We start from the raw sequence: 15,153 nt of genomic DNA, 5'->3' as shown, positions 1-15,153 counted from the left end.
TCTTCAATGCCTGCTAAAAGCTTTTAATTAATATTTTTTAAATTTAAAATCAAACCATTATGAATTATCTCCGATAACAAATAACTTAAATGAATTTTAATTTGATATATTATATATCTCATGATTTAATCCAAAATAAAAATTATGAACACTCAAAACTTATTTACTAATCAAAATTATAATTGTTATAATTTCATAATTATTATAATACATCTTCAAATTCAAAATTTAAACCGAAAATATAATAAAATAATAATAATGAAAGTAATATAATAAAAAATAATTAGATAATTATAGAGATGCTTTTTGATAAAAAGAAATTAAAATAGGACATCATATTCCAAAAATAAAAGACACTCTTTCCATTTAACTTCAATAGACCAATAATAACAAAACATTCCATTATCATGCACATATTGCAGTCTGAATGACCTATTACGGCATAAGATCATACATCGAACTCGAACGCTTACACAACTTCATCAGAATTTGATCCTTATTTACTGTGGCAATTTTAAATTTTAATATATGATGACCGACTCAACTATGCCATGGAGGCATCTAAATGACCTATTAGTTAGTTAGCAAGGTGATCTATATTCTACTCCCTCAATTTGACAAGTTCGACTAACACCAATTCATTTGAATCGAGTTGTCTAACCTCGCTAAGTCCAACAAGGTCCACTTACATAGTTCATTCGACCCACTCTTCCATGAACTCTCACCAAGAGGTTCTTGATTCTTTGTTTCATCATGCAAATCCAAGTCAAATTGGTGGCCAAAAATTTTTTTTAGTAAAACAAAGAATATCATGTCATAGAACTTCAAAGTAGGCATTTCTGCTATATAAGTTTTAGAATTTACAATCGCAGTCTATAATTCGCAACAAGTTCATGTAATTTTCTACCATGGTATACTTAATTTCAAACGAAAAAAAAAAGAAAGGATAAGAACACTGATTGCAGAATGTATGAAATGGGACACACCTCTCACTCAGAATGAATGAATTGCTTTGGAGTTGTACAAAGTGAGTACAGTCCCACACTGCTCTCTACTTGGCCCAAGCTACTGCATCGATCTCGGCTTGGGCGTTTCTGTAGAGCTCGAGTCTCTTTGCCAGGGCCGAACGACGCTCCATGATCGCTGGGTCTTCATCCAGCATTTTCCCCAACTGCTTAGCCTGCACAAAAATGAACATTTGGAATTTTTTAACATGTATATAATTTAACACATCCTATCATATCAGTTTCCATAAAATCCGTCATCCCAACACATCCTATCATATCAGGATTTCACAACAGTTTCGTCGAGATTTGACTCTTGAGCAGCAGCAAAACGGAAATGAAAATAGGACATCAAAGTGTAAAGTATTTATCTTGAGAAGTCTAAGTAGCTATGACATGCATTAGCCGGATCGGATGGCTAACCAGAATAGATATCAAAATCAAGAACAGATTTTTCATCAAAGCGTGCTCTTGAGTTTGGCATTGTTTCTGATGGGTTAGATCGATAATGCACACCATGGAAGAATTGTTACCTCCCTAAGATCAACATTACACAATAAGCTCGGCACTAGTTTTCACTATCCTCGCCAACTTTCCTGATGCATTCATCAGAATAATATTTGATATACTGCAACATCTTATATTTGTGGACAATGGGGAGCTCTTCCAAAATCCCTTGATTTGACTTATATTGTTAATTAAGCATTGACAATTGCTCCCATGATTTCACTCGTTTTGCAATAATTAATCCACTAATTCAGACCAGGGTGTGGATAAATGTGCATGAATGAAGAAGCTGAAATAGTTAACAGCAGCAACTACTTAATTCAACCTAGTAGATAAGTGCATGATTTCACCTCTTTTGTTCCCAGCTCGGTGAAGAAATGATCAAGCAAGGAGCGCTTTGCCTCACGGACTTGGCAATAAACAATAGATTTTGGAATGGAGTTGCGCAAGGTTGCCAATACCATGTTCACATATGACAGGACAGTTGTTCCTGTAATGTCCAACAGTGAAAGTCATCCACTATATTTGTAAAATCTGGAATTGCCTTAAAGTAAATTAGTAGGATTTTGTGAACAAGAAATGACTGTTCGGCCATATTAAAGATTAGATTTCAAATCCAATAATATATTAACTGATATAACACATCAATTTGAAATTCAAATGAGTAAATACAAACTTTCAGAGCCATTTACGAATGACAACTCACCTATGCGCCTGAGATAGGTGTCATTGTATCTGTCAAATATAGAAAGTGTTGGGTTTCCTCCTTTCTCAACATCCTGAGGTAACTTACGGAAGAAATCTACTGTAAGATAACTGCACTCCATATCAACTAGCTTAAGAGTTGCTTTTCGGCTTTCTTCCCTCATTCTTTCCAATGATTCAAATGCAGCATTGCTAACTTCTACTCGCAAAGTAGGGAATTGCTTCAGCTCCTGCAAAAATCATGGAAGGCCATATTAGTTTGCTTCCTGTAAGGAATTTATCTATTCAGGCCATATTTATTCAGTAGTTAATCAATTTAAAACAAAAAAATTAAATTGCTTCAGTCTATTATTCAAACTCATTGAAGTAAAATTAAGATACAACATTAGATGTTTCTGAAACTTAATATGCCAACAGTAACGGCCAATCCAACTGCTACTTAACAGTACACAATTAAGATAGAGTTCAAGTGCAGAACATGATACTGATTGGTCTGACTTGATTGTTATGCATTAGTGTCTCGCACTATCAGTGGAATGTACTATGAGTAGTACATGTGGTTGAAGATTGAGGAAAACTTGAAGGCATTGATCTCTTCATTTTGGCAATATTTGGATGTGAGGGATGAGTGCTGTAGGCAAATTTGTTGTATTCAATGATAGTGAAGGACATGGAGGTGAATGAGAGGACCTAGAGTTTACAGCTTTCTTAGCATTAGAGGGAGGACCATCTGGTGTTGGTCATGACTGGTTGAAGGACATTAATGATGTGAGTGCCAAGGAGACAAGGATCATGGTTACTGTTCAAAATGGTGTGGGAAGAGCTTTACTAAATCGAGTTGGCTACAAGCAGAAGAATCAGAGGAAGATTCAATCTAGTAGATGCAAATCTTGCACACAATTCTTGGAAGGTGGAGACACAAGCAAATCCGATGAGAAGCTCTGTCAGGAAACAGAGTGAAAACAAGGACAACAACTAGTTGTTCTGGTGCATCAGCTGGAGCATGCAGGCAGCAACAAAGGCAAAGTGGATGGGTGGTGCTAGAGACTGGAGATGAGGTGGACGTTGATGATTTGTATCTGAAGGAAGAAGTTGGCATGCATGAGAGAAGGCTGTGGCCATATCAAAATCCATGGCCTCCCGATAAGGGTTTACTACTTGAAATCCTAACCATAGAAAATAATAGGCTCTGGTTCCAGGTTAGGTGACATGACAATAATATTTTATTCGAGCAATCGTTAGAGGCCTACAACATGGTGTGAAAAAAATCCATTACACCTATAACTATTAACTTTTAATACTTCTAGCAGCATCTAGTGCCGGATAATAACTGTAGTACATTTTCTTCATTTCCTTCTGAATTTTGTCTCCTATTTTTATTAATCAATTAACTCTTAACTCAAACAAAAGCAACAATACACATCACGTCTTTGTTAGTACCGATTTCATATTTTCCTTCCACTAATATGTTGCATCCAAAACAGCAAATTGAGAACATGGATAAAGAAGAAACAAGAAGCAGCGGATATATCATGCAAAAGAAATCATAAACAGAAAGACCAACCAAGTAGAACCTACCGGAGTCTCACTCATAGCTTTGTGAACCAACTCCTTCAGTATGGCATGAACCTGGAAACATGCAGCAGAGATAACGCATGAAAGAATTGCAAGGCTAGGCTAAATATTTGCAAGTACAACAGCAGATGGAACAAAAAGAGCATCCAATCTTACAAAACAATCAACAGTTCATCAAATGGCAGAAAATGACAAAGGACATAATGACAGAAAAGGAAAGTGATTTAAGACAAGAAGCTAAGTAAGTTAACTAAATGACCTCAGACAGATGATAGTATGAACTGATATGTTTACCCAGTCATTGGTAGCTAGTCAACAAACAAAACAGATGTTTTATTTTCCTGTACATGCAACATACATACTGTCATCCCTCTCCACTCAAGCTGTCTTTCCACATCTCTAGGTAGATTATAAACAAGCATGATATTGTGGTTATCAAAAAATATCTGTTGAAGGTACTCAGCAACAGTGTAAAGGGATTAGGATCCCATGGATGAGGATAGTTATTTAATTACCAAATTTCTCTTTTATTCTCTATGTGAGATGAAGGGGAGCCTTGGCGCAACGGTAAGGTTGCTGCCTTGTGATCTAAAGGTCACGGGTTCAAATCCTGGAAACAGCCTCTTGCCAAAGGCAAGGTAAGGCTACGTACAATGGATCCTTTCCCCGACCCCGCAAGGCGGGAGCCTCGTGCACCGGGCTGCCCTTTTTATTCTCTATATGAGATCTTTCTCACTAAGAGAGTTTTTCCTCTGGATGAAGTTTTTTTTTTTCTTTATGAGATATTTATATCTTTGCTCCAACTTTATTCCAATTTCTGGGATTTAATGGTTCGATTTTAATGTTGCATTAGTAGGATGTACAAAATGCAAATTGAGCAAGCTTTCCCACAAATAAAGATTCATATCATCATATAGTGTTCTTCTTAAAGGCAACTGATATCTTGGAACAGTAAAAGCAAACTGTTATAGCTAGATTGAGTGCAAAGGTATGGTTCCCGAACCATGACTCCTCTTGCATATTAGCTTATACGGCTCAAACAATCAATGACTAAGCTAGGTAATGGTTCGAGTGAGTCAACAAAATACTTTCAAGTCATTGCTTCCATCCTATCTTCAATAGGAAACAAAATATATTGAGAATAATCGTCATTTCATCTATGAAAAGATGTAATCTAATGAAATTGTCATTTCACCAAGTACTTAGCAGATTTGCTCACCAAGTTTCTTAGAGATCTTAGAATTGTTAGAATTGAGTATATTTGCAACAAGGTGGGACTTTAATAATATTTTTGAACTAGCTAGAGAGAAGTGTTGAGTACTAAATTGTAAATAAAATAAGACTTGTTAATAAATATACTAACTTGAAGGGTATAGTAAAAGAATGATCACACAAAAAATAAATAACCTTCAAATAGTAGAAAGAAGAATAAGATTGGAAACCATGGATTAGATGCATATTTACCGCATCAACAGCTGCCTCAGCAGGACCTCTAATAGAAACCAAAGAAGATTCGATAAGACGACGATATCCTTGCTCAGGAGCAATTAAGTGAGGCTGATACCCATCAGCTTCAGTGATGAGTTTTCTGACATTCTCCATTGATAGTTGTTTGTCAAATTGTAAACGTTTTAGAGCTGCTGGAAGTTGAGCATCAAAAACATTGTAAACTTTCTCACCACCAGGTCTCCTGCAAAGAGTAGCATATTTTTAAAATAAATAAAAGGATATCATGTAATAATATAGTAAAAGTGAAAAACAAAAGCTATGAGAACAGAGAATCATCCCTCTGTAGCATTATATTACCTAAAAACTTAGACCATCTGTTCTATCATTAGGCAAAGGTTCATCATAGTACTAGTTTGTTCCTTCTAGCAAAGTAAAGTTAATTAATCTGTATATCAATCAATATACATCTTAAAAGAAGGTGTCACAAGCTGTGTTAATCCTAGAATCTTTGCATCCGGCATTGTAGCTTCTGGCTATTCATTTTCAATTTTTTAAAACAAAATAATAATATAGTAAAGTTAATAACAAACAATTCATTATGCCCTAATTTAAGTGAACATGAAAAGGAGTCAATCAATGAACAATATCCCTCTTGACAAATAATTTCCAGCTGTCCTGACCACACGACTGTTTGTGAGTCAACTATCTCAATCCAGCTTTTCTCCTGTCTTTCTTCTGTGTTTACAACCAGGGATCTCCTATACATAGGGCCGAGTGATAAGAAAGTCTAGGGTCCTGGTTGAATCACTGATAAAGAAGACAAAAGAATATGACTAGGGGTGAGCATGTCTAGCCAAAAACTGATAAACCAAACCAAACCAAAAAAATTTAGTTTGGTTTATTGTAGGGCAATTTTATCAGATTCAGTTCAATATTGGTTTACATGCAGATAAAACTGATAAAATCAAAACAATAATAGTTGTGCAAGTATAAAATATGTCATACTTCAATAGTAACAAACTAACCCTGGCCATTTAATACTAATACCCCAACTAGCTAGCCCCTAATAATATCAGTCCAACTAACCCATGATCCATCCAACCCTCAATAATCTTAATATCCTAAAAGTAACCCAAGTAACCATAAATCTCTAATACCTTTGCAGTCTATTATTAGCATTTTATTTTATTTTAGAGTCAACAAAAATCAAACTGAAATTTTCGGTTTAGTTTGAATCCAAACCCTTTTGGTTTAGCTTTGGTCTTGGGTTGAACTTTTCAAACAACAAAAAATCAGTTTGGTTTGGTTTTCCCATCAAATGGACAACCTGAACCATGCCCACACATAAATATGACTAATAATACCATTTAGTGACAGTGACCACTGCTCCAGATATGAATTAATCATGGAAGTTAAAGAATCCTACAAGGTATATTAGTTGCAACTTCAAAGAGAGCCAGTAAGATTACCAAGGAACAGGAATTTATGACAATGTATCCTCTTCTGCAGACATGTTTGATACTATAGATGGAAGTTCACTGGGGCCCATAATCTTAACATCTTTTAAGTCAGTGCCTTGATGATAGAACCAGAATTTGCAATGAAATAAAGCACTTATTTGCTGTATCTAACTCCTATACATAAATGATTTAATGCCGACAGATACCACTCCAGAATTCTGGCAACAGATAACTAGAAGAAAATACACAACTGAAAAATTTTCAGCGCTCATACAACCAAAACTCTTATACAACGTTGTGCTAGACTTCACTATGAAACTTATGTAGAAACATCCATGTCAAAAACTAGATTTCAAAAGTATCAATCTACATAACCATAAACCATGAATTAAGCAGATTATACAAATTACAATATACAAAAATGAATATGGTTGTAAAGTAAGAATTTCTTACACTCCATCAAGATGTTCCTTGTATATTTGGTCAAAAATACGACAAATTTCCATAATTGAATATAACTTGCCCTGCACAGATGAAAAAACTCAATGATTTGGGCAATAAATGAATGGTAAAGTAATGCAGCTAATAAATATCTGTCATATCTCCAGTCTAAATTCCATGGAAGAGACAAAGTTGACGTGTTAGTCTCGGACTAAATAGTAAATGTCTTTGATCCAAGAAACCATGAGAAACTATATTATTAGTGCTAAATTTGGCTGTTTTATCAGAACTTAAAAACTAGACAAAAAGGCATAATTTGATCATTGCTGTTTAAAAACATTAAAACTATTTTATCAAAAAGGAAAAAAGGATCCCTCATCACAAAATAAACGATAATGGATGAATCAAATCTCTAATATCAGCTTCCAGAAATGCTCAAAAAATATTAAACGACAACCAATGTAACATACTTTTAAGTAAACCAAATTTTAAAGTGCGCTACATGCCCAGCATATAGGCAATTGATGAAAAAATGGCTACTCTCTATTGAATTTCGTAACAACAATTAGTATAAGAAAAGGAGACAGTTTCATGAATCAGTCAGTAAATGGTGGTATAACAATGAACTTACTCCAGCATCTGCAGCAATGGGTTTTCCGAGACGACTTAATTCACTTTCAATTTCAGCAATACTCTTATTTATGAGAGATTGAATGCCAGGGATTCGAGATTTAATTACTTGTTCCAAATGCTGCAAAATTATGAAACTATTCATATTACTTGGCAAAAACTACTAACTCAAAGCTGGAAGCAATTGCTAATAATTTCCAAAAAAACTTGTTATACCTTTGACATGACCTTCCCTAAATACTCTGAGCCCATCCTGTGAGCTAGATGCTTGTATTCGGGTGTACTAGAAAAATACTCCCTTTCTCTCCGCCTAGCAGCAATCATGTCCACATTCTTGTTAATATCAGCTTGGGAACGATTAACAACACCAATCCAAGGGTACTGTAGTCTATATGCTTTTCCTTCCAACATCTAAAAAAAGTTATTGTGAAACGAATGTAGAATGAGAAAAAAAAACATTGTCATGTTTAAGAAAATACAAATCAAGCAAATTTCAGAGATGCAGAAAGAGATGTTGCACAGAACTACATATTACTATAAAAAAAATGAATCATAAATATTGGCAGCCATCTTGAAGTGAATTATACTGAATTTTTGCAAGGAAGAATGTATGACTTAATTATAAGACTGCGTCTAATAAGAGTACACAGCATTGTAGCCACCAATGAAAGAAATACTTCACATTAAATACAAACAAGAGACCAACAGTAGACCACCTTCGTCATGACAAAAAGGAAAAGAAGAGGAAGAAATGGATGCTGGAAAAGGCACCAAATGATAGAAATGATCCCTAGGATAGATATAGTACTTGGTAGCAATGATTAAAATCTTGAGACGTGCTTGTTGGCACATGCAAAAAAATTTGTTGTATGCAAAAAATTTGTTGTATGCCAACCTACATACAAGAAGCTAAGAAATCCTCAATACAACGAGCATAACCTAATGTCTATCTTCACAATGTTGCTGCAAGATGCTTACTTTCTCAGTGTCTTCTACAAGAAACTTCAACTTCTCCAAATAGTTTGCAGTGTCAAGCTCCTAATCCAGAGCTCATATGAAATGCTCTGAATTGTTCCTTCATCACCAATGATGCTCTGTGTTGACTCCAACATGCTAGAAGTCGTGACACAAGAAGCTCCACATTGGCTCCACCGCCAAACCCTAGCTTCCTCCTCGTCCAACATCAACTCGTGTTTCATGACACACTTCTCTAATGCTAGATCATGTTTTGTAATTCATGTTTCTCCAACATCAGTGACGTATCTTACTCCATGTAAGCTTCCTCGTCTCCTCTTCTTCTTTCCCCTCCTCTTCATCAGGGTGACCAACACTATTTGTCAGCATAAATTGAAACAATTTGGTCAGGAACTAGAGCCCCAGATTGGAATGAGATTTTAAACCTTGCTTGATGTAATATCCTAAATTGTGAGTCAAAGCAGTGAAAGCTTACTGCCTTAAACAAAGGGGTAATCCTTTTACAAACAGTGCATTAAGATAATTAAAAACCAACACCCTCTTTTGCAACTAATTTTTTCCTAACACCATTATTTTATGAATGCTTGATAGTTGATACATAGTTGCAGCAAAAGGATCAACATGGCAATAGTAAGCCTGACTTCAAAAGAAGAGTAATCTATTTACAAGCTGTACATTAATTAAGGTAATCAGAAACCAACTGTCTCTTTTCTTACTAATTCTATTCAGATGCCATAATTTTCTGAATGCCTAATACATAGCTACACTAATAGGATCTATATGTTAAATAGTTAGCCTATAGTGAATCTATAACCTTACTTATTAGTCCATTGAAATATAGTGAATACAACCGTCTTTCATGACAACTATTAACATGAACTGAATATTGACTGGGGCTTGCTACCAATGAATCAGATAGCGGCTTGCAAGTCAGCTTGATCACCTTGTGCTGATTATAAGTTGGTGACCTAAACTGAAAAACGATGAAACGAATCCAGGTTAACGCACTTTGCATGATCTCCCACTGCCATCAATTATGGGTATCAAACCTTTCAATAGCCCCATCCAGAGGACTTTAGCACCTTCAACAGAGCAGATTGACATCTCAACAATCCAAGATCACAAGCAAGGGCTGCAAGGCTTTCCCAATAATTCATACGACAGCAGAGGTTGCTACTAAGCTTTAGTTAATGCAACCTACAAGAGGACCATGGCCATACATTGATCAAAAGAGCAACCATACAGCAATGGCAAGAAGCAAAACTGCCTCACCATCAACTATCTATTAAGTAAATTTCAGTTTTACAATAGCTGGTGGAAGAACAATCACCATATATGCAACACATTTCAGATATATGTTGTTTAAAAAATATAATAAACAAATAAAAATTATGTTGTTTTTTAGCTGCTGTATCTACCTACTCCTTTTTATAGTTGGAAAAATACAGGCTGATGATGTTGCCTATTGGTCCTTTTCCTCCAGAAATCTCCCATTATTATTGCGGATGTGAGATTAAATTATATATCAGCTATATATCCTAACAAAAATCAAACTAAATTTCGTTAGCATTTCATTTCCATGTTATCTTTTTGATGATAAGGACTAAACTCTTGTCTTCTTCCTACTCCATGAGATCCAAATCAGTGAACTCTGAAGATTTGTGTCAAAACCAAACGATATAGACTATAATAGATAGGCATATAACCATTGCTGAGCAGAATCATAACGGAAGGCAAAGTTTTCCAATATGCAGGAGACCTTCATGAAATAGAATACAATAATCAACATCATCAAATAGTTACTAAAACCAAGGTTTAAAATATCGAGCCGTGCCGATGTTTCGATCCTGGACCAGAATGATACAATTTCGGTATATATCGTATCGTACCGGTATAGTTTCGATATTTTTAAAATATAAAATATATTAACTAAAATAAAAAATTTAATCTAAATATTTAAAAATAATAAGCTAATTTTATAGATTTTATTAAAGTCTATTTAAATTATCCCGAACTATAGCTAGGAATTAAAACTTTAAACCCTAAGTTAAAAAATTAAAAAAAAACCCAAAAATCGGAATCGCCGGGCCCGCGCGGCGCCTCCGGTGGCGTCGCCACGCCCGGGCGACGCCTCCGACGACGTTTCCCGGCCGGAACCACGGTGCCGGTGCCGGTGCCGGTCCATCGGTGGAATGAAAAATTTCGTCTATATCGCGCGATACGGCTCGAAATTTTAATCCCTGACTAAAACAATTACCTTAGTATCATAGAGCAAATATTTCCTAAAACTGAAAGAGAACAAGACAATTGATGCCATTTTTAATAGTTAAAGTTGAAAAACTAAGCAGATATTTCAAGTTAAATCAACTTACATCGACAGCATCAGTACCCTTGTCCATAAGATCAATCTTCGTGAGCACACCAAATGTCCTCTCACCTACAACACAATTGAGAGCAAAAGGAAAAAAAAAAAATCAAATCAGGACCCTTTACATCCTTAATCAAAGGGATGATCATCCCGTACATATTTTCAACTTCAAAACGCTTGCAGAGGCATTTGCACAAGAATACAAATGCTGGAATAGTATACCTGACCTTATTATACCTAACATATCCACGCAGTATAAATCATGAAATGCATCTCAGGACATAGCAGATTTGTTACCATGGAAAATAATCCCCCCTTTAAATTTAACATATATCTTGCACTGGAAGATTTAGAATCATTCTTCACATGCACATAGATACATCAAAAAAGAAAATGCACTGGCACACAAGGACATATAAAAGTCACGCCAATTTTCTAACAATAATTTTCTTCAAACTACTTGAAAATTTTCAAATTATTGTCTCGTTCATCAATTCATGACTGCTGAGATATTGTGAAAGCTCATTTACATCATCATAACTGACTTTATTGATCATATATAGCTAATGTATAACTCTTTTCAAATATATACAATTTAGTGACCATTCAAGAATGAAATTGATATAATAATATCAGAAATGAATATGCAAACAAGGTGTCATTAAAACTACTTGAGCAATCATAAAGACTCACCCTTGGGGTCTACATCACGAGAGATTTTGATTGCATCAGATGTGGCAAGATCCTGATTAGCTGGCGAAATGGCAAGAATTATACAATTTGGCTGTATATCAATCGAAAAAGAGTCAGGCTATGATCACAGCATAAGGAATCTTGGTACAACCAGATCATAGCTCAGGAAACACAAACATATAAAATGCATGTTCAAAGAAAGAAAATATAGAATAATAAAAAGAAAAATAAACATGAATTTGAAGTGGAATATATAATTCTGGAATAAAAATCAAAGATGTTTAACCTTTTCAATGTATGACCGAACCATATTCTCGATATCAGCCACAATACTTTCAGGTTGACCCTCTGCAAAAAAAAAACAGTCAGGTTGCACTTAAATATGAAATGCAATTTTACTACATAAAGGAAACATAACATTTAAAAAACATGGAAAGAAAATTACCGACAGCCACCTTTGTGAGTCCAGGAAGATCTATAAGTGTCAGATTCACGACTGCAAAACTTCAGAGGATTAGCATCAAAGTAAAAGGTAACCTCCGAATTCTTATTCAATTGCTAATGCAAAATATACAGTAGAAAAATGTATACCGCATGACAAAGAAACATAACTAAACAAGAAAAGGTCAACAACATAACACCAATAAAGGAAACAATTAGGCAAATCAACCTTAGCTTCCTAGCTTAGAGTTTAGACTTTAGATCTGAGCTAACCGTGTCCTTTTATCCACAAGTATGAGAATTAGTTTAGTTTTCAGTGGGACATGGTCAAATATTAAAGGCACTTTTATTAAGCTAAACTGGAGAATTAAAATTAACAAATAATGCAAAAGGTTGATATAGTAAGAAATGAATCAGCCAACTTAGTTGGCACATAAAAACAGTTGTCTTATAGAAGTGTCTTAGCAAACATTAAGTTATGGGTTTACTGATGCCGTTTCAATAAACTTCATAAAATCCATCAAAAATCATAAACTTTTCTAGCTCTAGCATCACAATCTCACCATTAGGCGAATAAATACTCAGATATATTGGAACAGGAGAGATTTGCTTGGTGCGACCAGTTTCTCTATCAGTTTCATCTTGGATCTCCTTCCTAACAAGAGCTGCATTAAAATGAATAAGATATGAACCTTAAGGTAATAAGAATTTTATAGAAGATGTAGATGTGATGCATCAAATACATTGCAAGCATGCAAAATATACCAAATATAATTGGTGTACATTTATACAAATTGAATAAGGGACTAACAAGTCATTGAAAAGCTTGCTCTGTTTGAGACTTCAACAACATCATAAACCAGCACAACATTGTCTTATAACTTAGATTGTCTTACTACAAGTATTTAGCATTTACAAAGATTAAGAAGAACCAAGGAACCAATAATATTAGAGAGTCTTAGCATTACATATAAAGATCATCTATGTTACCCAATGTGCTAAAATCAACACCATCAACAGATGAGATTACCAAAATCAGTGAACCTCTTTCTCGGAAGATGCATGAACTCTGCATATTCTCTATCACCATCAATCTTATGCAGCTGGAGAACAAGGGGACGTCTCGTAACAATTCCTTCAAGTTTTTGACAGCGAAAGGCAACAGAGTTAAAATCACCAAGACAATTTGCAGAAAAATAAAGCTGGAGTCAGTTTTTACCTGAACCCCTTGGTAGGAAGTCCTTCCCAACTATGCTTTCCAGTACTGAAGACTTTCCAGAACTCTATTAACACAACTAAATCAGAAAAATACAATAAACCAAAATAAAATAATAAAAAAATAGAACTTCAGTGTGGAATGAAGCACTTAAACTCCAGATATTTAATATAATACACCATAATGTCATGCAAGAAAAGTACAAACACTTCAGTGTTAAGTAAAGAAGAACATTGGTGAAAGATGCACAGCGACTACATTACAATGCAGATAATAAGAAACTAAAACCAAAAACAAAGATCAATTATCACATCCTGAATGGTCAGAGAAAGAACTAAGCAGAATTATTACAGGAGACTAAAAAGAGAAAGTGGAGAACTTCACAAAATAAATATGAACTAACACATAAAACAGAATCCTGAAACACAGATACTTGAAATGAACTAACAGAACCATGATAGATTTGCCAAAATAGAATTACTAAAAATGAAGTAGCTAAAGGAACTCTGATCATGTCCAAAAGGAACAATGTTCAAAGTCCAACGGTGAAAGAATGTGCTACCAGACAATGGCATTAAAAATTAACTCGAGAATTTACCAAGTTGGTCTGACCCATCTAGAGTCTGCTTTATGAGTGAGTTGATCCAAAGATATTCCATTTTATTCTAGTTTATTTCTATTAAAGATATTCAGTCAAAAGCACCTAAGTGATTATATGATGTCCATAAATACATATGTAATGATCGGCTACCCCAGTTGATTATTAGTGACACTTTGAGGTTTGAAGTTTTCTCAATAGTGTCCACAAGCAAAGGTTCAGTTAGTGATCCAAGAACAAAACGATCCTGACTTTTTACGAAAGGGAGAGATATCCATTTATCCTTCTTTCCTTTTTCTCCTGGTAATGGTAGCCTAACACCGGGTTGCAGTTTTCTGTCGGTATAATACTATTATTCATCCTTTAATTTGCTATTTTAATAATGATTGGCTATAGATCTCTGAAACTTCACATTTTTTTGGGTGTTTTGAGCTATAATTTCATATAAGAATTGGTCTAAAGTTGAAAATCCAGAATTTAAATTTTGCCACAGCATATTTTTTACGTTGATTTCAAAGAAGCCTTCAACGATCTACATCAGCAGAACAACTAAGACGGGCAAAAAGGCGAGATCTTTCCGCTCAAATCTAGCTCACATCCCAGTCACCCACCGCGAAGGTCCAATCTCAGAGCTCATACAGTACGAAAACTGATTTCACATTCAATGAGCAGCACAAGGCCACGATCCTAAGGAAAGCGGGATCCGGGATGTGTGTAGAGCTCACCTGTCCACCGACGACGGCGATCGTCGGAAGCGAGTCCCACAGTGTCGGGAGGGCGTTATCCTCCCCGTGGTCACCTAGAGCCGTGCAAGCCCTCTGGAGCTTATTCACCAGCGAAATCAAGCTCTCCATACCGCCACCGGATCCGACTCCTCCCAAGCAGAAGAAAACGCCGAGAGATCGAAGGCCACACGGATCACACCGAGATCCCAACCCCGACCGTCCGCAAACACAGAGATCGGATCCGGGGGATGAGCAAGGAGAGAGGGGAGGAGTCTTCTCGCACAAGCTTCGGACGCCTCGTTCCGAGTAGCAGAGAAGGGCGTTCGAGCTTTTGACGTCTGCGTGACTCCGTCACCGTCGGGTGGT

The 15,153-nt window shown here is 35.6% G+C and overlaps 1 protein-coding gene across 1 annotated transcript; it reads right to left on the bottom strand.

Moving 5' to 3' along the window:
- Nucleotides 1-812: 812 nt before the first annotated feature.
- Nucleotides 813-15,114, bottom strand: LOC141831253 (dynamin-related protein 5A-like). The gene is made up of 16 exons (XM_074718663.1): nucleotides 14,788-15,114; nucleotides 13,468-13,531; nucleotides 13,279-13,383; nucleotides 12,812-12,913; nucleotides 12,253-12,303; nucleotides 12,094-12,155; nucleotides 11,808-11,898; nucleotides 11,119-11,183; nucleotides 7,988-8,182; nucleotides 7,773-7,892; nucleotides 7,154-7,224; nucleotides 5,256-5,481; nucleotides 3,795-3,845; nucleotides 2,218-2,446; nucleotides 1,862-2,001; nucleotides 813-1,180 (listed from the first exon to the last, which is right to left on the bottom strand). The coding sequence occupies exons 1-16, from the start codon at nucleotides 14,914-14,916 to the stop codon at nucleotides 1,052-1,054; spliced, it is 1,830 nt and encodes a 609-aa protein (XP_074574764.1). The 5' UTR covers nucleotides 14,917-15,114; the 3' UTR covers nucleotides 813-1,051.
- Nucleotides 15,115-15,153: the final 39 nt, after the last annotated feature.

Source organism: Curcuma longa, chromosome 6 (genome assembly GCF_044706935.1).
Source record: "Curcuma longa cultivar G26 ecotype Majalengka, Jawa Barat chromosome 6, ITB_CL_G26_1.1, whole genome shotgun sequence".
NCBI classification, from domain to species: Eukaryota; Viridiplantae; Streptophyta; class Magnoliopsida; order Zingiberales; family Zingiberaceae; genus Curcuma; species Curcuma longa.
This window is presented reverse-complemented; position numbering and strand designations above follow the sequence as displayed.